Below are 22,993 nucleotides of genomic sequence, written 5' to 3'. Positions count from 1 at the left end.
TTTCACGATGTTTTCTTGGCAGACTATAGCGGGGTGGTTTGCCTTCCCAAGTCGTCACCTTCCCCAGAAAGCTGGGTACTCCTTTTACCAACCTCGGAAGGATGGAAGGGTGAGTCGACCTGGGCCGGCTACCCAAGAGAGAATCCAGCTTCCGCTGGGATCAAATTCAGGTCGTGGGGAGAGTTTCGGTTGCAATACTGCCGCCTACCACTCTGTGCCACACGAGGCTATAAGTCTGCATGCCACCCCCCCTAAAATCACACCAAAAGTCCTGGCTGGAAATGTTCAATGTTGCCTTTGCAGGAACATCTCAGCATTACCACATGGCCTTTGGTGGCCCTCCAGAACAGAAGTTGACTTGTGGCCTCTGACCCTGCAGAGGATGCTTGTCCCCGACTTAATCCCTAGCACAGTTTCCCAGCATTAATCTACCCAGATTCCTGAACACTCTCTGGCAGAGCAGGATTGTATTAGCTCTCCTTCGTAATCTGCTCAAACCCTCAGATATTTTGCATCTGAACATGCTGGCTCCACCAAGCTATTGGTATTTCCAATTCTTGAGTTTGTCTACTCCAGCATTCCCCAATCTGGTACCCTCTAGAAGTGCCAGATGATGACTTCCATAATCCCTGGTCATCATTCCCATTGGATATATTGGCTGGGGGTCATTAGAATTGGACAACACATTGGAAGGGCTTTGATTTGGGAATGACAGGTCTTCCTGAGAAATCCTCAAGGAGTTACCATGATGCCCAGCATCTACACTGGGCGGGCTTCGAGTCAGTTTGGCTCTTGTGACCTCCCCAACAAAGAATTCTGGGAATGCTAAGACTTCAAAAGTGTTTTTAATTTGAACAGTGTTTTTCAGCAAGATTACCATTCCCAAGAACCTTTGAAGGAAATCCACAATAGCTAAATGAGTTTCTTAAACCAATTGAATGTTGTAGTGCCAACTTTCTTGAACCTAGGGATGGGCAGACTTAGGTTTTTTGAACTGACTGTTTTTACTAGAAATTCCAAATCTGTCACTTGGAGGTTGGGTGACAAATGGTGGCTCAGGAGAGGAAGAGGGATGGAGGGAATTAAGAAGCAAAAGTACCTCTGAACATAGTTTAGGGCTGAACTGGCAGTCCTTTGATATGAAACCCCACTTCTGTTTGTTTTGCTTTGTTTTCTTACATCTCAGCAACATCGTTCTGAAGTGGAACAGAATTTGATCTTCTTGCTTTGGCTAAATAAGTGGGAGTCAGAAGCGCATCTTGACTGATTGAAAACCATCAAGAGAATGATTTAGGTGGAGATGATGGGAGATGTATCTGCTACATCTGGAGAAAGAGGCCATGTTGGGGAGGACTGCTCTAACCATTAACCACATGCACGGGCTCATCTCTCTCCCGCCTTGGAATGTCTTAGTAATTTTTTTCAGAACTACTGCAAGGAGGTGAAGCAGGGTACAAATTCACCCTAGATTCAAACCTAGGATCTAATTTTATTGCCAAAGAATTTGATTCAATAATACGCATCAGTCTAGTGAATTAGGTGACATACGAATCACCACAATAAATAAAGAAAAGCATTTGAATACAAACAGACAGCATTTCTACTTGAATTAATAGCCGGTGAGATCAGGCTTTTGCTTTGAGGATCTAGCAAGTTTTGAGCCAGTGGAAACATGGTGCAGATGTTCAGAGATCCTCTTTGATACTAAGGCTTAGCCCGTGTGGCCTTTCAAAGCAGGGTCCAAGACAAGCCTTAGGCTGTGTGAGATCAGAGAAACGTTTTCTCTGGTTTTCTGTGTCATTAATATCGATCGACCTGAAACCACCAGGTGAGATTTGGAGTGTCATCAACATATTTTATTGTAAGCCGCCCAGAATCCCCCCATAGGGGAGAGATGGGTGGTGAATAGATTTATAAATAAATAAATAAAATTGATCGCCTGTTTGTTGTCACAAGACTCTGAGGAAATAGCTGGTATTTTGGACTGGCTCAGTATTGGGCTGAACAAGGGCGAACAAGCGGAGCTAATTTGATATGGATCAAGAGAGCGCCTGGCCCAGGTTTAGATTTCAACTTGTTCTAGAGTTACATGTTTCTCGGGAATGTTTCGTTGCTCTACTCCACCTCCCAGACTTTGAGTGGCAGCGGTAGAAGGGAATGTGTTTGCACAATTAAGTGGAGTGCATCAGCTGCAAACTTTTCTTTCAACTTTCCTCCATGCTTTATCCACCATGACTGGACTACTGCAGTGAGCTCTACGTAGGGCTACCCTTGAAGAGTATCCAGAAGGTTCCATTAGTGTGAAAAGTTGCAGTCAGGATATTAGTTGGGGCAGGGTAACTTGATTATATTCTTGATATTGAAATAGTTCTGCTAGGTGCCATTTGCTTTTCAGACACAGTTTAATTTGTTCACATGTAAAAGCTTATGTGGTTGATCCTAGCTATCTGCCCATATTCTATGAAGCTGTCTGTATTTACAGGAGACAGCCTTTTTTGTAGATGCCCCCTGACCCAGCTTATGAGAAAGGGCATGCAGGCAGCATGAATGCATATCCGCCCACTTGCTTTGCTTCTGGGAAGGCTGCCCAAGCACTTTTTAAAATTACGGTTTTTTATTTGGGTCTTGTGTTTGTTAAAAGGGCTGATTCATTGATTCTGTTGCTTAACCTAGTATTCTGTCGTTTCTATGGTATTATTTTTGTTCTTATTAGGTGATAGTTCGGTATCTCATCTCTGCTCCTCATCTGGATGGCTCTCTTGCTGTGGCGCCCTTAATTCATTTATACGGGATCCTGAAGCCATCAGTGGAACGGCTCCCTGCCCATGACGCGGGGCGGGCGTTGAACAAAAGCTGCCGGGTGGGGTGTGACCCATAGCTCAAGCCTGCCTTCCGCCGTCCTGGCCAGCCAGCCGGCCGGCCGATCCCATCGCCCCTCGGGCCCAAGCCTCACGCTTTCGCCTTCCGAAGCGCCTCCTCCCTCCTTGGCTCCGCCTCCTGCCCCGCCCCGTCTCGGATTTCAAGGCTGCGCGCAGAGCTGGGGAAAGGGAACGACTCGCCCGCAAAGCTGCCGCCGCCGAAGAGCCGCCTTCTCCTCCCCCTCCCCGGCCCTCCCTCTCCGGGATGGGATGTCCCAGGGGCGGCCGCCGGCCAGGGCGGGGAGATCTGCTGGGAGTGGGGTGGGGATGGCGGGGGAGCTGCCTTCCCTTCTGCCTCCGGCTGCCAGGGGAGCGAGCTGGGGGAACGGAGCGCGGTGGCGGCAGTAGCTGCAGCTGCAGCGCCCGAGAAGGGAGCTGTCTGGCCAGGCGTCGTCGAACCGGGGCGCGCGACTGCGACAGGTGGTCCTCTTGCTTTAGGACGGCTGCTGGCGGATCCGACCTCTCCGTCTCCCAGCCGCTAAGACCACAACTCCGGCTGCCTGAGCTGCGTCACCCGACCGACGTAAACAAGCGCCACGGTGCGGCTCCCCACGGATTTGGCTCCCCGGGGATCGGCTCCGGAGGCGGCAGGCGGCGGCGGCCGGGAGGATTCCCCTGGAAGCCACCGTACAGCAGGCGCCGAGCGAGATACCCTGCGGGGTAGAAGGCACCCACCTGGGGATGACACCTGGCGGGGACGGGGCTTGACCGCCAACCCCTCGAAAGAGCGGGGATCCGGAAGTATCCGGATTCACTCCAGGAGCGACAGGGGAGCAGAAGGGATTGGTCGGAAGCCAAGAGAGGCGGGGAAGGGAGGAGGAGAGACAGAGAGGGGGAACGATCCCTAAGCATCCCGCTTCTGGCAGGAGATCCAGCCGATTCGAGATCTGAAGCTTGGGAGCGAAGCCGAGAAGGGCGAGGCGCAATCCCGTTTCCGAGGCGCGTCCTCAGTCCTGCCGCCAGGATGATCTCCGACCCAGAGAGATCCCAAGCGCCCCCGGGATCGGCGAGCGCACCCCGTGGCTGAGTTAGAGGCACCCATTAGGCACCCATTAGGCTCCTGACTCCCGAGGAGACTCTCCAGATGCGTGTCGACTCCCGCTCTTTCAAACCGGGAGAGGACGGCCTGCGCTGCGCTACCCCTTGGAAACCCGGAGAAGGAGCATAGTTCCGACGACCGAACCATCCTGGACAGCAGCGGAAGCAAGTCTCCTGGGCCGTGGCAAGCAGGGGCATTACCCACTGAGCCAGCTGACCCACTTGATCGCTTGGCTCCTGGCCAGCACCGTGACAGCTCAGAGACAGTTGCAGCTCTCCTTGCCAGTCGGGATCCTGGCGGTTCCCACACCCTCCAGCTGTGGGGCAGCCTTGGTGCCCAGAGCAGGGGTGACACTGTCCAGAGATGCCCTGGGGAGTCGTAGGTTTCCTGCTGGTGCTCCTTCAAGGGTCGTGGACTCTGCAGAGAGCAGGTGAGTGAGCTGGGGGGAGAAGGGGAGGGGGCTGGAATGGGGGGGAGAAAGAGACCCCAAGAGTCTGTGTTCTCCAGGGACGGGGAGCAGATCTCCTGGCTTGGCAGTCTTGGCTTTCCCGAACCAGTGTTCTCCAGGCAATTTGGACTACAATGCCCAAACCCCGGCTACAGTGGCCATCACCTATGTGGATCCTCTGTATGCATTGGACCACAGTTCCAGCACCCCCTACCAACATCGTGGGAGTCATAGTTCACAAGGTTGAGTACCAGGCTTGCTGGAGTGCAGAGCAAACACGCCTTCTGCCTCACGTGTAGGCAGCGTTCACACAACATGCATCACCGTATCAATTAAAGACCTATCAGCTGCATTTGTACAAGGTGCCCAGCTGGTTTATTTCTGAGCTTGCTTTGTCTGTTTGTGGCTTCCAGGGTTGTGGGAACCTCGCTGGGCTAAGTTCGGTATATGGTAGAAGCCATTCTGGAACCGAGTTAAGCATGTTGTGCGAACACGGCATCTAGCCATTCCCTATGTAGCTGTGAAGGCGTCATGAGGGTGTGAGCCATCCAGGGTTGTCGAGATGGAGAAAGCGGCAGGTTGCAGCCCAGCCACAGCCCCAGGCATGAGGAGGAGGAAAGTGCTCCAATGGGGCCAGCAGGCTTTTCCTCCACCTTTGGCCTGGGAGGACCCTCCTTCCTCCCTCACTCTGTGCCTCTGCTTGGCCCGAGGAGCCCCCGGCCTCAGAAGCACCCCGTCTGGGCCACCTGTCCTGCCCGACTGCCAATTTCTCCCTCGTCCTGGCAGACCAGGCAGCTGCTGGACCATGAATTGCAGCTCCGGCAGTGGGGTGGGGTGGGGTGAGGGGAGAGCATCCCTGGCAGGGATCCCCCCCCCAATTCAGTTTCAGCCAGGCCTTCTGGGCCAAAGCATCCTCTGCCCCTCCAGATGTGCTTGGCCAGAGTCTAGGATACCTGTCAGAAGGGAATCCCAAGCATCAGAAACTGCTGGACAGGGCTGGGCTGGGCCGGGCTATCACTGAGGAAAAAGACTCTGATGGCAGGACTGGAGTGGGGGAGCCTCACCCACCCCCCAGAGACACCCCCGTGATGCTGGCTGCTTCTGGGAGGGTCTTTCGCAGCTCCTCCTCAGACTAACTAGCCCCTCTTTCAGCTATTTGCAAAGATGGTTAAATGAGCCATGGCAAGGTTTAAGGGGCTGAGTGTATGGGATGCCATGGGAATCGCTTGTTTTACTGACTAGGTGTACATGGGGGGTTTTAGGACTTCTTCGGCAAGGAGAAACTGGGGAGTTTGTGATCTTGATGGATCCAACTGAGACTTGTTGTCAGCCTGTTGTTTTCAGCACTGTACGAAGAGTATGGAGACAGGACACTGCCCCAAAGGGGTTATAAGTGGGGAAAACTAGAGGCAGTCAAGGACGAATGGAAGCGCAGCCCTGGTAAAACAGCTCCAAGTCCTTAGGTTTAAGTCAGGGCTGCCTCATGCAATAGGCATGCTGGCTTGGGATGATGGGCATTGTAGTCCAACCCCTCAGGAAAAACACCAGATGGGGGAAAGCTGGAATTGGATGCAGGGAATTGTAGAGAGTTCCAGACCTGTTGTTGATTAATTAAATTAATTAAACGGGAGGCAGAGGTCTAGTGTTGTGTATCACTGTCACTACTGCTGTGCCATTTGACTGAGAAACCCGACTTTCAGGGTTGAAAGGAACTGGCCAGGATTGTAATTCCTCCTGAGTGTGCCAGTACATTTTGCAATATACAGAGGTGCTTCTTCCTCTTGGAGTGTTTCCTGCACATATTCCAGAGTGGACATCTTTTTGGGAAGGGATCGTGGTAGTGTGCTAAAGTACCTGCTTGGTGTGCTAGGGTGTGGATCCAATCCTGGAATCTCTTGCTCGAAAGAATCCAAACTGTAGCCAGCAAAGGGAGGCATCTCTGTTTTATCCTCTGGAGATGGCTCTCTGGCAGAGCAGGCTACCCTGGGCTCAGAGGACCAGTTGATCTCCAAGTGAGACAGCTTCATATATTCACCGCCCAGCCAATGTAGATACGTTCTGGGCTGAAGACCAAATAACAAATGCTGTCCAGGTATGCAGGAAGAAGAAATTCAGATTCCCCATCTCCTTTTATTGTATCTCCCAGGGAGAGGGAAAGATGCCTGGCTACTTTCCCAGCCAGGGAAGGACTTATATCATGGAGTTGGATGTTAATCCTTGAGATCAGACAGTTGCTAAAGTTGCCAATATTCTCCCCCTTGCCCCCCTCCCCAAACAAATCCTGGCTGTCCTTCAGTGCCTTTAATGTAATACTTTCCTGAAGTCATCCTACCTCTCTGTTTGCTCTGTTAGGGGACCCTTTGTTCCATATCACTTTCATGGACAAGTGTGTGGAAACTTTTTCACAGTACGGTTGATCCATGTGCAGGTATGCCTGGTGGGTGCTCTTATTCAGAGAGGCATGGAATAGGGTGTCAGCCTTACCAGGTAGACCAGACAGGAAACATGGCCAGATGGGCTAATTCTACTTAATGTAGCCTTACAACAGAATCTTGCAAGTCTGAAAGTACAAATCTCCCACTGTCTCTTTTTACAACATAATAAGTTAGGGAGGGTCCCTTCTGAGCCTCTTTCTCCACCCATTTTGCAGCTGTGGGCCATGCCCTCTCTTATCTGACCGTTCCCTAGGCAGCATGTCTTCACCCAATCTCCCAAGGTCTTTCTCACATACCATTACATCGGGCTTCTAAAATTGTTGTTCGCACTCTCCATCCCCAACAACAGGAAGGGAAGGATCATCAGGGAAGACGAACAACTCTTCCTCCATTTTTCCTCTTCCCATTTTGGGCCTCTTTCACAGTGGTTAGATGTAGGGGAATGTGTGTCTAAGCACAGATGCAGCCAAAGAGAGATGCCAAAATCAGAACAGCAATGGAAAGAATGGGGTGACAGAGAAAGTGAGATTCAGTCTTCCAGTTTTGCAAACTCCACTCACTGGTTCCACCCACTGTTTGTTTTTGGCTCAATCCACTGCTGTTTTGGCCCTCCCCACCAACCCACTCTTATTTTGCCTCCCCCCCCCATCAGTATTTCTCTACCCATTAGTCACGGTCAAGTTTAGCATTTTGTGTGAATGCAACCACTAGCTTTTTAATTGACCTGATTAAACATGGAGCACAGCCGCTAAATGACCTGGGAACATTCATTTATTTTTTGCTTTTAAGCTTCTCTTAACCTGTTACACAGGATTGTTGTTAGAATAAAAAAAGTGGGGAGTAAAGAAGGACCATTCAGATTGTTCTTGGAGAAAGGGTGGGGTTAGGAGTAATATGGATAAATGAGTGTTTTTTCTTGGCCACATTTAATTCACCCAGAACTTACCTGCTGGAGAAGGAAGGCTTTAGCTACCACATGCTCCTACTTTTCATGAAACCTCCCTCCTCCTCTGCTGTTTGTGCTCTCTTACACTGACATGTTCGGGGCGAAACAGCAGTTCAGCAGATGAAGTACGATGCCTGCACTGAAGCTGCAGTGGATCGTGAAAGATTCACCTGTGGAACTTCTGCCCTTTGGTGCAGTTAGCAGAGGTGGAGGAATAAGTGTTGACAATCCTGATGGCTGCAGATCATGAAACACTGCATTTTCTCTCTTTGTTCTTTTGCCAGAATCAATTATAAAACTTCTTCTTATTTCTTTTGTAACAGGAAATGCCAGTTAGTCTCTTTTAAAGTAGCTTCTTTCTGTTTTCTTGTGTTCTGAACAACGAGAACAGAAAAAGCCAGTTTTAATGCATTGGGCTCTTTAAGTCGGCACTGTAGTCACAGAGGCAGTTAGACCTGTTCATTTCCTTTCGTTCCAGACAATTTTCAGAACGGCCCTATTTTGATTTTTTAATCTCCCAGGTATCTTCTTTAATAATGCCTCAGCAACTCCCACTGGGCCCGAAAAAATAGCGGTACTAATTACCTGCTGAACTTCAGACGTTTTGGAAACCTGTTCAAAGATGAGACTCAGAAAGAGGAGTACAAAGGAAAACAGTAAGGCAATTTTCCAGTTCTGTGGAATGAGGAGTAGCTGAGAGTGTAGAACGCAGAGGCATGATCTTAATACATAATCCGTGTTCCAAAATTCAAGAGTTATCTGAACTAGTGGCATTGTCACATCTTGCCATAGGAATACCCACTCTCTTCATTATGCCGCTGTGTGGATTTTGGCTAAGCCAGGATTTATAACTTATGAGAAAGAACTCCTGCCAAAAGACTTATGCCAAAGGGCTTATACCAAAAGCACACGCCTTTCAGTTTCTCACAAGGGAACTAGGGATGTTCCTATACTTGTAAAACCCATTATTCTGACGCCAAGAACTGCAGCCGGCCTTCCGATGCATGCAGTGGGTTGAGCTGTCAAAATAAAATAATAAAATGATTGCAGGTTGAAATGGGAATCTCAGCAAGGGGTTGCATGTCTGTGTTTCCACATCACGAACACAAGAGGACATGCAGCGCCCGCCACTGCAAATACGGTGGCTGGGAAGGCCTACTCTGAATTCAGTTTTCCGGGGAACTCTTCAACCGAAAAAACGTGTACTCTGTTTAAATCAGGGGAGGACAGACTATTGCAAACTAAATGAAGACCAGGCAGGATAGAAAATTCAGCAATGTGTAACAGATGTGTTCAAGTATCAGTTCCTGGTAGGAGAACCGAGTTCTGTTTGTTTCTATCCCACCTTTTCTCAGAGAAGTTCAAGGCAGCATATCTGATTCTCTCCCCCCCCCACTCCCACCCCCATCCTCCTGTTTTTTCCTTACCTTAGTTCTGGCAGGACCGAGAGACAGTAATTAGGCACAAGGTCATTTGGTGAGCAATATAGCTGAGAGCTGGCAGGTTTCTGGGCCCATCTGCGAAATGTTGAAAGGGGTAAAATAATAGGATGCTAAAGCTGGAAGGAACGTTAGTGCTGAACGCAGCAGCTTCTCAACCTGGTGCCCTCCAGATGTATGGTACTATGACTCTCATCAGCCCCAGACAACAGCTGCTCCGAGCCCTCCAGCAGAAGAAAACCCCAGGGTTCCCAGGCAATAGGTTTCACTGCGGAATAGCTCAGGATCATGAGGAAGTGACTTCCAAGAAGTTAGCCAGAATCAGACGTTTCCTTACATCTTCCTTATCTTTTCTACCCATGGCTTCCAGTCCAGCTCTCGGAACTACAGGCAGGAATTTGGCTCTACTTTTTATGTGACAACCCTTCAGGTGTTTAAGACCATGGTCTCGCTTTTGCTTCACCTTCTCTTCTTAGGGTTAAATATGCTTAGCTCTTACTTTTTTCCTTCAAAGGACCTGCTTTCCAAATCTGGGGACTCTCCTCTGCTTCTCAGTTCTCTTTTTGGCAGCCTTTTTAAAGGGTTGAATGTTTTAACTGAACTCTATGGTGCTTGTACATTCCCTGTTTACACAGTCATGTTTTTCTTTAGTTTTTCACCTTAGTTTGTCTTTTTCCCCCCCAAAATGTGCACTCTCTCTCTCGTTCTCTCTCTCCCCAAATAGGACAGGATGATGGGAGTTATCGTCTAACACTGCTGGAGAGCATTAGGTTAAGGAAGGCTGCTGCCTGGTGTATTCATTTAATTTGCAACAGTAAATGATTTTGCATTCGCGCTGCATTATATTGGCTGCAAGTAAAGAGGGCATCTGTTTTGTGAAAAATATGAGCAGTTAAGCAATTGCTTAAAAGTGATCTTCACTTTATGGCTGCCTGGGGTTTAGCAGTCCAGACATTATAAGCTGCCAATTACATGCATGTAAATGGCATGTGCTAGAAATCCCATACATCCCCCTTTCTACCTCCTCTGTACTTTTATGGATCCCCTGGTAATGGTTTCAAAGCTATGCAACAAAGATCCCTGATGTCAACAGAGACATAGTAGCACTGATTTATCAGTAGCGGCATTGTGGCAAATTTTGAACTGCAGCTCATTTTGACAGATGCTGTTTGTGAGCGTGTGTGTGTGTGTGTGTAAATATCTGAATATATTCATAGTTAAATGCCAGTTTGGTGTAGTGCTTAAGGCATCAGGCTAGAAGCTGGGAGATCATGAGTTCTAGTCCCCTCCCTTAGGCACAAAGCCAGGTGGGTGACCTTGGGCCAGTCACTTTCTCTCAGCCCTAGGAAGGAAGCAATGGCAAACCACTTCCGAAAAACCTTCCCAAGAAAACTGCAGGGACTTGTCCAGGCAGTCTCTGAGAATCGGACATGATTGAACAGAGATATACATACATACATAGATTTGTAAACACATACCACAAAGTTACAGCAACAAAAGCCAAGAGGGGGGCTTCTTTCTCCAAACAGCCCAATTTATGCTGATATTTTGGGAGGTGGGGAGATGGAAAATCAGGTATAAAAAGGAAAGAGGTGGAATATCCTGAAAGAGTTATAAATGGCTTGCTAGAATATTGACAAGGAACATCTCTGGTCATGTAAGGTTTCCCCCATTTCTTCTCTTCCCTTCATACCCTTATTCTTTCCTTAACACCTCAGCCATCTCTCATCTCAGCCTTTTAGTTTTCAAATTTGTTGGAGCATCTGCTGCAGGGAGGCCCTTCCATTCACCTTTGTTTGCATTTCATTTTTTGCTCTCTCAGACTTCTCAGCACACAAATTGTTTCCAAATTTCCCGCAAGCTGAGGCTGGTCCGCTGGGAAGGCTCGATGTGTGTTGCCTGCCATAGTTCCCTTGAGTGAATCAGGACGGCCGTCCCAGGGGTTGGTTTCAAAGCATCATTGTTGACCAGGGACTCTGAAGGCCAAACTGGACATGGCAGTAGCAATAAATCCAGATTCCCTTTCACAATTTTGTCCACTCACACGTAAAATGAGGAGGAGGGAGTGTGGATAGTTTTACTTAACCATAGAAATAGTACTGAAAAAGAGGAGTATCAAGCCCTTCCAGATTTCTGGGCCTTGCTACCTCTTCAGTCCATCACAATGTTTCTCCCTTCCATTTTTCAGCTCATTTTGGCTACGTCTGAACTGAAAAGAGAAAGCAGTGGCTAGAGAAACTGTGGGTGATAAGCTGAAGAAAGTCCAGAGCATTCAGAAAGTCCAGTGCTTCTCTAACATGCTCCCTTTATGCTTGACTGCTTCTGTGTGAACTGTGTGAACATGTGAATGATGGCCCTGTTCAGTCTGGCTTGGCCCCAAAACACCCCAGTTCCTCCCTGGGGCTGCACGGTGGGGAAGGGGAAGATCTGTGGGGGTGGAGCAGCTGTCTTCCAGAGCAGCTGATCTAATATGACTGCTATTCTCACTAAAGGCCCCTGGTAAATATCCAAGGATCTCCAGAGTATCCGGAACACACATACAAGCCACAGAGATACAGGATAAAGGTGTGAATATACCCTTGATTTTTTTTTTTTAAAGAAAGGCATTACAGAGATGTTTGGCATTCTTGACTGTCCTATTCCCTGTCCTTTCTCCACAGCCTGCTGGCCTTTTGACAGCTGCAACCCCAGCAGGAGGAAGCTTTCCACAATGGTACCAAAATAGCTAATCCCACGTTTGTTGAAACAGAGCTATGAGCCCCCTGCCCCGCCAACTCCGCCTGTATGCGTTCCATTGCATTCATGTCACATTTCTTCAGCAATTCAACAGTGCGGTAACACCAAGGCCTCCTCTGTACCATTTGTCTAATGCCTCACCCCTGATTTTTATTCCCCCCCTTCACTTCCCCAGGGCCATCTCACATTCATGCCCCCCAGATAGCACTCCACTGGCCCTAAGCAGCTTCTAAAGGACCAGCTGCCAACACGCACCACCTGCTAGACATCCAGTCTCCAGCCTCTGTGGGCTTCCACGTCCTCCCATGAAGAGCTCACTTTGCTCCCTCCCCTTCCTGGTCTATCCCTTTTGCTTTATATCAGCCACCTGTTTATTATGTTCTCAGCTATTTCCATCCCCAACAACAGGTGGGGCCTGTCCCCCTGGGGCTCATGTCTGCTAGGTTGGAAAGGCATCTGGTTACACCAGCAGAGGTTTGCGTGGGTGGGTGGGTGGCAGGAGGCAAGTGAAGAGAAGCACAACTCATGGGTTATTCCCAGCTGTGGAAGGATGTTACTATGTCGGGGATAAAACAAGGCAGGCTAGGGGCCAGGACTCCCAAGTTCAGGGGGCGGGGCAGCCGCTGCATGTCTGATCTCTTTGCCAGCCCAGAACACAGCTTCTCTCCCTCCTCTGTCCACCCTTGCTGAATGCAGAGTTCTACCACCTGGTATTCGGCATTATTTAGCCAGGGTTTCTCAACCAGGATTCCATGGAACCCTAGGATTCCACGAGAGGTCACCAGGGGTTCCCTGGGACATCACAATTTATTTAAAAAATTATTTCGAATTCGGGCAACTTCACATTAAAGAGGTAAGCTTCATTCTTTATTGTTAGCTTAAGAACACTGTTAATGCACATATACAGGCCTACTCATGAGACGAATATAATAATTTTGTAACTTCTGGCCTGAATGTGCAGGGGTTCCCCGAGGCCTGAAAAATATTTCAAGGGTTCCTCCAGGGTCAAAAGGTTGAGAAAGCTGATGTAGACTGAAGGAACCCTTGCTGAATCCGTGTCATTACTCCAGAATAAAAAAAGGGGGAAGAAATAGAAGCCAGATTGGATTCTGCAAGAAAAATGTCATTCTGCCATTTCTGCAACTTACTTCACACAGTGCCAATTAGCATAGCCATATTTCTATGCATGTTTTTGTTCCTAACTTTTCAGCAGATATACATGATTATACAAATCACCCTCATGGCTGGTTATGATCCTTTTGCTTCCTTGACATGCTACTGTATGCCGACATTCTGCCTTTGTTCCCCTTCCTGGGCAGGTAGATGCCATGGGATCTTCAAAATGGCATGGGCCTCTGGGCTTGGTCTTTTCTCACAGACATCCCTTCAGATCCAGAACTCTACCTTCTTTGCCTACAGCTGTAATGGAAATAAGTGGCAGGATTCTAAAATTTGAACAAAGTACAAGTAGTCCTCAACTTACAACCATTTGTATAGCGACTGTTCAAAGTTACCACAGTGCTGAAAAGAGTGACTTACGACCGGTCCTTGCACTTATGACCGTCGCAACATCCCTGCAGTCACATGATCAAAATTCAGGCTCTTGGCAACTGGCATGTATTTACAATGGTTGCAGCGTTCCGGGATCATGTGATCCCCATTTGCAACCTTCCCAGCTGGCTTCCAACAAGCAAAGTCAATGGCGGAAGCTGGATTTGCTTAATGAACACAGTGATTCACTTAACAACCATGGCAAAAAGGTCGTAAAATTGGGCTTGACTCATTTAACAACTGCCTTGCTTAGCGACAGATGTTCCCATCCCGATTGTGGTTGTAAGTCAAGGACTACCTGTATATACTTCTGCTGTGCTGGCCGGGGAATACTGGGAGTTGAAGTCCACCTATCTTAAAGTTACCGAGGTTGAGAAATGCTATTTTAGACACAAACGAATACAGTGATGAATGTGCTTATATTACGAGGAAAGAGAATACAAGCAAAGCCAGGACTGGGGTGGGCTAGAACTTTTTTCCTATGTCAGTTTTTGCTTGGGTGAAATAGAGTGTAGGTATCGTGTGTTTTGTTTATATGCAGCAACATTTAGAAAGGACATTCTAACTGGTAACCTGATGTGGTGCATTCCTTCCATCACTTCTACATTTCTACCACTTCAATCAGCTGCCTAGAGAGACCAGACTCTCTCCTGGGATTAGAGTTTGTGATGTGAGGAGAAAACACTTTGCATATACTTTATTGTTATTGCGCCTGTAAAAATGGGTTTTCTGGGGCAATTAAGTCCCAGTTCTGCAGATGCAACTGGATGGCTCTCTGTCTCTCTACAGTGGGGCGAGATGCTTAGTCAGGAACCGTACGAGCACCCGTGGCCCCTAAAAGCCTTGGTTGAAATACTGGGAGCCCCTCTCTTATTTCTAATTCTTAATAAATTAATAGTTTTAAATGCTTTAAGGTGAGTTCTAGGTTGTGTGTATTCTATTTATTGTTTTAATAAATTTAATTAGGTTTTGAGGTAAACCACCCTAAACCTGTTTAGGAAGAATAGAATGGAGATGAAACAAATCAACAAATAAAGGCAATTGATAAGCCTGAACAGGAAAATTAACTACCTAGGGAGAATCCTATTAACTGCATGTAAATAAATCTATTCCATTTCAGTCTAATTGAATTTAATGCTGTCTTGGCTTTGCCCAGTTCCTTATCTTGTCCCTGCCACCTTTGGGGAATATATACCAACCTGACGCTCTACTCCAGTATTTCTCAACCTTGGCAGCTTGAAGATGTGTGGACTTCAACTCCCAGAATTCTCCAGCCAGCATGCTGGCTGGAGAATTCTGGGAGATGAAGTCCACACATCTTCAAGTTGCCATGGTTGAGAAACACTGCTCTATTCAAAGGCCAAATGTGACCCTTATCCCCCCCTCCAAAAATGTTGCACATCCTTGGTTTAGAAAGACTAATTTTTGACCCTGGTAGAGGTCAGAGATTTAGCAGAAGTCCTGCCCATCTCATTGCCCCCATAACTCTTTCTTTGTGTTCTGCCTGCACTTGACTGTCTTGGCATGGCCGATTAAATGTGTCTTTGAACTCTTTGATCTTCCTCCATTCCCTCCTCTCCCCAAGTATGAGATCTAAAAGGGTCTCCTGTGTTTCTCTTGCCTCCAGCCAAATCTCATGGGACACCCTCCACCAATTCTCTTTGAATCTTCAAAGCCCTTGCATGCTTTAACTGATTACACATTTAGCATCTCTAATCTCTTTTTGGCCCCCACCCTGGAGGCAGCCTTGAGAGGAGTCCCTCTTCTTCCAAGCCTGTTTTGTCATGCTTGCTCTGATGTTTCTCCAGCTCCACATTTCAGGACTGGGAGGGGGAAGGAAAGAAGGGACCTCTGGAGGTCTCCTATGAACTCCCAGAAGTTGAGATCTTCTCCTACTGTAGATCTCCAGTCTTGTGATTGCCTTCAACTTTCTGGCCAAAGCTAATTCCCCAAATTATGAGTAAAATAGGAGCGGGAATATCTTTCCAATTTTCTGTCTCAAAATTATATCTCATGTTAACTGAAGCTCTTTCTATGAAGAAACAGACGGTGCTTCCTTCACCAATAAAAAATCAAGGGCTGTCCTCACCCATTAGCACTCCTCTAGGATTGAGAGATTAGCTCTAAGGTCTTTTGAAAACTTGGAATCTCTTCATCTGGAAATGAAGCACTAGAAGTCACGACTATATAGGATGTCAGAGCCATCCTGCATAATTTATGCTTGATCAAATATTTGAATCAAGTACAGGTAATCCTCGTTTAGTGACCACAATTGGGATTGGCAACTAGGTTGTTAAGCGAAGTGGTTGCTAAATGAAACCATGACTGTGCTTATGATCTTACTTCAGCTTTCCTTTGCTTTACAGACCTGTGAGGTCCTAAATGCGAGGAATGGTCATAAAATTACTTTTTCATCACCGTTGTAACTGTGAACGATCACTAAAGGAGACGGTGGCTAAAGCTGGCTGGGGAATTCTGGAAGTTGAAGTCCACATATCTTAAAGTTGCCAAGGTTGAGAAACCCTGCATTTACCAAATAAGCTGCAATCACCCAGCACACCAACTCAAAAAACTGATTGAGGTTAAAAATAACCAAGCTTAGTAAGTTTTAAAAGTAAGTTTTTGCTAGGTTTTAACTGACTGACTTAAGCTTGTTCTATGAACATGGCCACTAATCTCTGACCAAGTAAAAATTCAGCAATATAGGAGCCTTAGCTCTTTTAAATTGCAAGCCCCTTATTTTCAGTGTGGGGATAATAATGTTATTGTAAGAATTACAGAGAATGTGTGTGTGTGCATGTGTGTCTTTGTCCCACTTTTAAACACATTTGGCAGCTAAAACATCTTACAATGAGATAAGGAAGTGGTGGCCTTCTAGATGTTGCTGAACTGTAACTCCCAGCAGTCCCAGCAGATATAGCCAATGGTAAAGGATGCTGGGAGTTAGAGTTTCAGCAACACCAGGAGGGCGACAAGTTCTTCGGCCATGAGGAACTGTGCATTGTTTTCCTGGCAGGCTACCATAACTTCCTTGGATGACCTTGGGCTGGTTACTCAGTTTAACCAAGCTCTCTGGGTTGTTGCGAGGACAAATTTGTTTGTTTGTAGCAGCTACCCGAGGGATAGCTGTGTTACTCTTCTGCAGCAAAATCAAAACAGACTCTTATGCCACTTCAAAGACTGACAACTTCAGCTTTTGTGCATCGCAGTCCAGTTTATCAGATGCATAGAACAGAGTCCTGTGAGAGAGAATTGCTGTGGTTGTCAGGAGACAGAAGGGAAAGGGGAAATGTTGATCAGAGATGTAACTTGGGTTAGAAATGACCGAACACTTGGTTTGGTCATAAAGCAGCAATTAAACATGGTTCAGATGTGAAGTGAAGGCATTGCTTGGTTGACCTTGCCAAGAGTTGGGAGTGAGAAGTTGAAGAAACATCCATGTAATCATCAAGAGTTGATCTTGTCTCAAACCCGCCCTTACTTTTTATATGTTTGTTCTTCTGTGAGGGGGGAGGAAGTGCAGATTAACAACTTCTCCCCCCATTTAGAAAATTAAAATAAGCAGGAGAAAATATGGAGAAACATGCCCCCTGTCATCTCTCTTTCCCTCTGATTGTCCCAGAATTGTCTGAATGTTTTATGGTGAATGGAGCTGATTATCGGGGACTGCAGAACAGAACTGCGCCTGGAACTGCTGGGCGACCCTGTCTCTACTGGAACCAGACCCGAGAGCATGCCTACAACACGGCCAAGTACCCCAATGGCGAGTGGGGGCTGGGCAGTCACAATTACTGCCGAAACCCAGACGGTGATGTCCAGCCCTGGTGCTACATCTCAGAGAATGAGGAAGGGATCTACTGGAAATATTGTGACATCTCAACCTGCCACAGTGAGTGCTGAAGCTTGCATCGAGCGGGGGATCAGCCAGAGTTGGGTGAAAAAGTTTGGTCCACTCTGTAGGAAAATTAATAATCGCCAGACCTTCTCAGACAGTTGAACTCCCTTTTCTCAATTGCTTGCTGGTTTGGCTTTGAGTCTTTTCCCAAATTGGTGTCCTATAAAGGCCAGAGTGGATGGAAATTATGAAAGTGCCATGCTGTGTAGTTCTCTGATGCTGTTGTCCTACCATTCTCCTTCAAATTGACAAGCAGGTCCTTAGTAGTTTATACTGATCGATCGCCAGCTGAGACGAAAGGTTGCTTGCTTTGAAATTTATTTCAAAGGAGAAGAATGTTTTAGTGAAATTCTCGTGGGTGGAGTGTTGTGGGTCTGCCTTTCTTTATTATGGGACAGCCAAGAGGTACGTGTGAAAGTCCAGTCTTGGTCTTTGCTTCAGTCAAATCCCAGTGGTCGTCCTCCAGAGGGGGTCCCTCCTACTTGCCTTTTTCAGATTTTGAAGTTTGGGCAGCCAGGGCAATTTTGAAGTGAAAGAAAGAATTATAATGGACAACAATACAGCTGAAGCACCCTTGCCAGCTCCAACGAGAAAGTAAGCCCAAAACGTCAAGAAGAGAAATTTGAATGAAATTTTCTGTCCTGAGAAAAAGACAGAAAAACATAAATACTCTTACAGGGGAAGAACACTTCAGAGAAACTGTAAGGCAAAGGTTGGCATTAAATTCAACATATCTGAAGAGCACCAATTCTGAGACAGCTGCCTGATGCCTTTCACTAAAAACAGTATGGTAAAGTATATGTCTGAAATCATTAAAAGGCATCTTGTCAAATTCTGTCTCTCTCTTAGATCTTATAAATCAAGACTAGCAAAAAAAAAAAAGAGCTCATAGCCATCAGTGAATGGCCTTTCTCCTGCTTTGCTCCCAACTTGTGGACTAAAAGTGTTTGCAGACTCTTAGCTTTTGTGACTGGCCTTAAAACTTGCAAGTAGCAGTTTAATGCTTTAATATGGACAGACTGAGAAGAGAAATTGGTTGCTAAGATATTATTACATATGTGCAGATCATATACTATCCAGTGATCAAGTAAATAGTTAAAACTGGTGCACCCTTTCAGCTTAAGCCAGATCACTGGCTGTTTTGAATCATTTGGTGTATATCAGGTAGTCGTTGCTTACCAACTGCCTTGTTTAGCGACCGTTCAAAGTTACGATGGTTGGGGGGAAAAAAGCAGCTTTGCAACCAATCCTCGCATTTATGGCCATTGCAGTGTCATGTGATCGCCATTTGTGAGCTTCACAACCGGCTTTGAATTAATGGAGAATACTGAAATCGCAAGTCATGGTCACGTGATGTCTCGCTTAATGACCATGGTGATTTGCTTAACAACAGAAGCGGAAGTGACATCGTAAGTCCAACGCAGTCACGTGATTTTCCACTTAGCAATTGTAGCGCTTAGTGACAGAGTTACTAGTCCCAATTGTGCTCGGTAAGCAAGGACTACCTGTAAAGTCTTGCAGTTGTGGTGCCTTCCTGCACAAATATTCCACATTTCTGCCCATGGACCTGGCTTAGATATGGACAGCCATGTAAGTGGAATCCTTCATTGTTTCTTTCAGTGCCTGGATATGTTGGTTGCTTCCTGGACTCTGGTACTCCCCCAGCACTAAGTGGGAGCAGCGGCACCTCCACCAAGCTCACAGTGCAAGTTTGCCTCAGTTTCTGTCGCAAGCGGGGCTACAAGGTACGGCCGTCTCTCTGCTAAACGCAGCTCAGGAGGCCTGCACAGGACACTGAAGGCGTAGCTTCAAACAGCCCTCCCAACCTGGTGCTGCCCAGGTGTGGTAGGATTACGTTTCCCAGAATTCCCAGATAACAGGCTGGCTAGAAATTCTGGGCTGGACTCAGAAGTCGAGAATTGTAGGAACTGCAGTCCAGATACAAGTAGATGGCACTGATTGAGAAGAGAGCCCTTGGATTAGTATAAAAGAATAAATAAAACCAGGGAGTGAGTCTGCCCATTCCACGTCCTGTTCTCCTCCTCCTCCCCAGCCTAGGAAAAAAGCACCACTGGGAAGGATTAATTCTTGCTATCTGCCACCCTGGAGATGTGTGGAGCAACACATGTTTTTAAGTTAAACACAGAATCCTGACATTTTCTCAGTGGCTTTATATATGTCTTCCCCCACCTGACTTGGGACTGTAAAGCTTGAGAAGCCTGATTTAAAGGAAGCACCCTCTGTTTCTTCATAGAAAGACCTTCAAGACTGATATATTTAAGGGTGTATTCAAGCAAATTTAGCCAGTGTTGGACAGGAGAACATTAGGGGGCTCTGCATACACCATCATGATGAATAAAGAAATTTGAAATGCAGCTGGGGTTAGTGGCTGTTTCTCTGTTTGGGGACCAAGAAGCTGTAGTTGCCTGAATAGAAATGTCTGGTAGAGCAGCTCCATTTGTGGTTTCAACCTCTTTCTCACTTGTACTCTTAGCGCCCCATTTTAAACAAGAGTCCCCATGAAGAACGGCCATGACAATTCCTGCTGTCTATTAATGGGTAGCCAAGACAGCTCATATCTCACATTTCAGCAAATACCGCCAAAGCAGCTATAGTGGTTCAGCTGGCAACCAACCCATGGTTTTTAATGAAGAAATATCTATTTAATATTGATATACAGACTGTTGAGTTGCCAACTTTTCTGAGCTGATCTTAGCTACTGGGTCTGAGCAGCTGCTGCTTGATTTGATGGGCAACCGTGCATATCTCCATACCATAAAAAGCTCCCCCAGTTGATTTGTTTGCCGATCACGGCATCCCATCAGCGCTTTGGAAGCCAACCAGTCCTTCACCCTTCATTTGTAATTCAAGGTACAACATCCAAACAGCAGATCAGAATGGCAAAATGATGGCCTTGGAGTGAAGAGAACCCTCTCTGGGGAGGCAGAGTTAGTTTGCACAGAAGGTGTGAACCCTGATTTTCTTCACTCGCTCTGGGCATGTGCCTTCACTGATCCACTTTTTCCCCTTTTTTGGATTGGTCTTGCATCCTTCTCTGCCTTCTCTGACAACTGATGGGAGCAGAGTAGACACATATCATCCCCCTTCTCTATTTTCATCCCATCAGCCCAATTCTTGGCACCCCGTGAAATGGAGCTCAGCCATCAAACAGCATTTGTTTTGTCGTTCCAGGCTATCCATTTTTATTAGCGCAACAAATGCACAGTTGTTACCCATTTGTCACACTTGGTTCGGACGGCTGCCCTCATGGTTATGCTTCTGTTCTGGAGATACTGAATTTTAAGATCGGTCTGTTTTTTAATACCTGGGAAAGCGTTATTCAGTTTGGTTGCTTGGTTATGGCACCTGTTTAAGCTTTCTCATTGGAAGAAGCAAGAACCTAGGGCTCTTGCAAGCGTTTTTGGGTCTTTCTCTGATGCTAAGTTATTGATGATAATCATAAGAACAAGAATAATAATCTTCTGTACTCTCCGGCCCTTTTATTTTATGGGAATATAAATCTGCTGGTATTACTCTGCATAATTGCTCCATAGAAAGTAAACCATTTCTTCTGGCCCATGAGTGGGCAACTGGCTCACAGTTTATCATGCAAATACAGTCATTATGGTCTATAAACCATGATTTATGGCTTAGCATGTTGGGTGAACCCAATCAATTGTGGCTTATTCAGTAAACCATGGTTAAATCAAGCATGGCTTAGTGAATTCAGTCTATGAGTATATCACAGGAAGTCTTGAATTTCCTTCAAGACAACTGCCTGTCCTACCCTTGTTTCCTTGTAAGATTTCATGTTTCACTATCTTAGCCACGCAGTCAAAGAGATGGGTCCATCTTAAACCTTCTCTTATTTTCCTCTCCCTCTTTGGAAGTTTGCTGGAGTAGAAGCTGGTTATGCCTGTTTCTGTGGTCATGAAGGGGATGTCCAGCACAGCCAGCAAGTGAGTGCTGTGGAATGTGATCAAGTCTGCTTTGGCAAGTCCAGTGAACTGTGTGGGGGAGATGGTCGGATTGGCATATACAATGGTAAGTGTGAGAATGTGGAAGCACATTCTTGGTACAGGTGTATCTGGGTGGTGATACAGCTAAATGCACACAATTGAAACTATCCCCCCTCTGTATAATGTTAAATGTTGAAGGTCATCCAGTGAAGTTGATGGGGTTTAGAAGTAACTTCAATACATGTTTGCAAAGACAAAATGCAAGGTATCTGCTTATTCAAGGAGCTGGAATCCAAGTCACTCTAAGTGGAATATTGAGCTACCTCAGGTTATACAGGTTTTTCAGAAGTTTCATATCATCTATACCAGTATACATGTGTAGACTTCAACTCCACAAATTCCCCAGCCAGCAATTTGAGGAGTTGAAGTCCACACATCTTCAAGCCGCCAAGGTTGAGAAACCCTGCTCTATACTCACACTGAGGCCATGTTCACATATAGGGTTAGTGTCTGAGATTGTCGTTGCCCCTGCTTATGTCCCCCTGACATTGTGAATTGTCTGTGAGGCTTTGAAAAGTGATCCAGTTAACTACTGACTCATTTCCTGCTCCAGAGAAAACATTTCTCCTTGTTTCACTTCCTAGATGCTGGAATTTCCCTCTTCCTCCCCTTCCACCATTCACTCATCTTCTATATAGTCGCACCGTGCAATGGCTGGTCAGCATTGGTTTTTTAAAAATTCTTGTCATGAAGTGAAAACATGAAAAGGGAACAAGGAAGGCAGAAAAGTTCCAACTTGCTGCCTTTTCTAGGTCCCTTTCATTGGTCAGCTGGAGGAAGTGCTGGCCAGCCTACAGGGTGGAAGGTGAAAACCTTGCTGAGTCCATCACAGAGGCATGAAAACGCTGCTTACATTTGGTGGGGATAAGCTGGCGGCTGTGCAGAAGAGGATAAAGGTCCATGAAATTGAGCAGGATTAAATCCTGAGGAGAGACATTCATAGATTCAGGGGCATCTGGGGCAAGAGGGGTGGGGAGGGTGGAAAAGTGACAAAAACAGTGTAACACCATCATGATGCAAGCTCTGCCTCTTTTGCAGGCACTTTGTGACCTTGCACACATGTACAAAAGGAGATGAGCTTGCATTGTGACGGTACAACACTGTCTGCATCATTGAGATACAGCCTCCAATCCTGCAGACCTTTCTGCATGAATCACATTGCCTCTTGTGGAAATGAGTGCCGCAGCATAACACTTTTGAACCTGGGATTAAAAAAAATTCACTATCAGCGATGTGCTTTACATGTCTCTGTGTGCAGGTGTGTGTGCTTGAGTTCATATTTTGCCATGGCAGAGAGTAGTGAATATTTGCAGGTTGCAAGTGTCAGAACCCTCATTACAAATAGGAAGGATATTTTATGAACGAGCTCTTGCACATTTTTTGGTATAGAAGAGAACAGTGGTGCTTTCTCTGGCCACCCCCAAATTGGATAGCATTTACTCCCACCCTGCTAGTTTTATGTTCTCAACATCTGGAATGCAGTGATTTATTTTTAACTAGTGTTACTTTTCAAGTACTTCGTTTTGCTTTGTCTTCCTGTTTATTTAAGATGCAGCTGGGCTGTTTT

At 46.5% G+C, this 22,993-nt stretch overlaps 1 protein-coding gene across 1 annotated transcript in view; it reads left to right on the top strand.

Annotated features, from left to right (window-relative positions):
* Positions 1-3,210: 3,210 nt before the first annotated feature.
* KREMEN2 (kringle containing transmembrane protein 2) overlaps positions 3,211-22,993 on the top strand; it is a 35,261-nt gene continuing 15,478 nt past the window's right edge. Inside the window, exons 1-5 of the mRNA XM_063301067.1 lie at positions 3,211-3,457; positions 3,785-4,387; positions 17,135-17,401; positions 19,028-19,152; positions 21,298-21,451. Coding sequence (XP_063157137.1) covers positions 4,321-4,387; positions 17,135-17,401; positions 19,028-19,152; positions 21,298-21,451 — 613 coding nt within the window. The 5' untranslated portion in view covers positions 3,211-3,457; positions 3,785-4,320. The remainder of the gene's footprint in view (positions 3,458-3,784; positions 4,388-17,134; positions 17,402-19,027; positions 19,153-21,297; positions 21,452-22,993) is intronic.

The sequence above is a fragment of the Candoia aspera genome, chromosome 4 (assembly GCF_035149785.1).
Source record: "Candoia aspera isolate rCanAsp1 chromosome 4, rCanAsp1.hap2, whole genome shotgun sequence".
Lineage (NCBI taxonomy): Eukaryota > Metazoa > Chordata > Lepidosauria > Squamata > Boidae > Candoia > Candoia aspera.
Note: the sequence above shows the minus strand (reverse complement) of the source record. Positions and strands in the feature narration are given on the sequence as shown.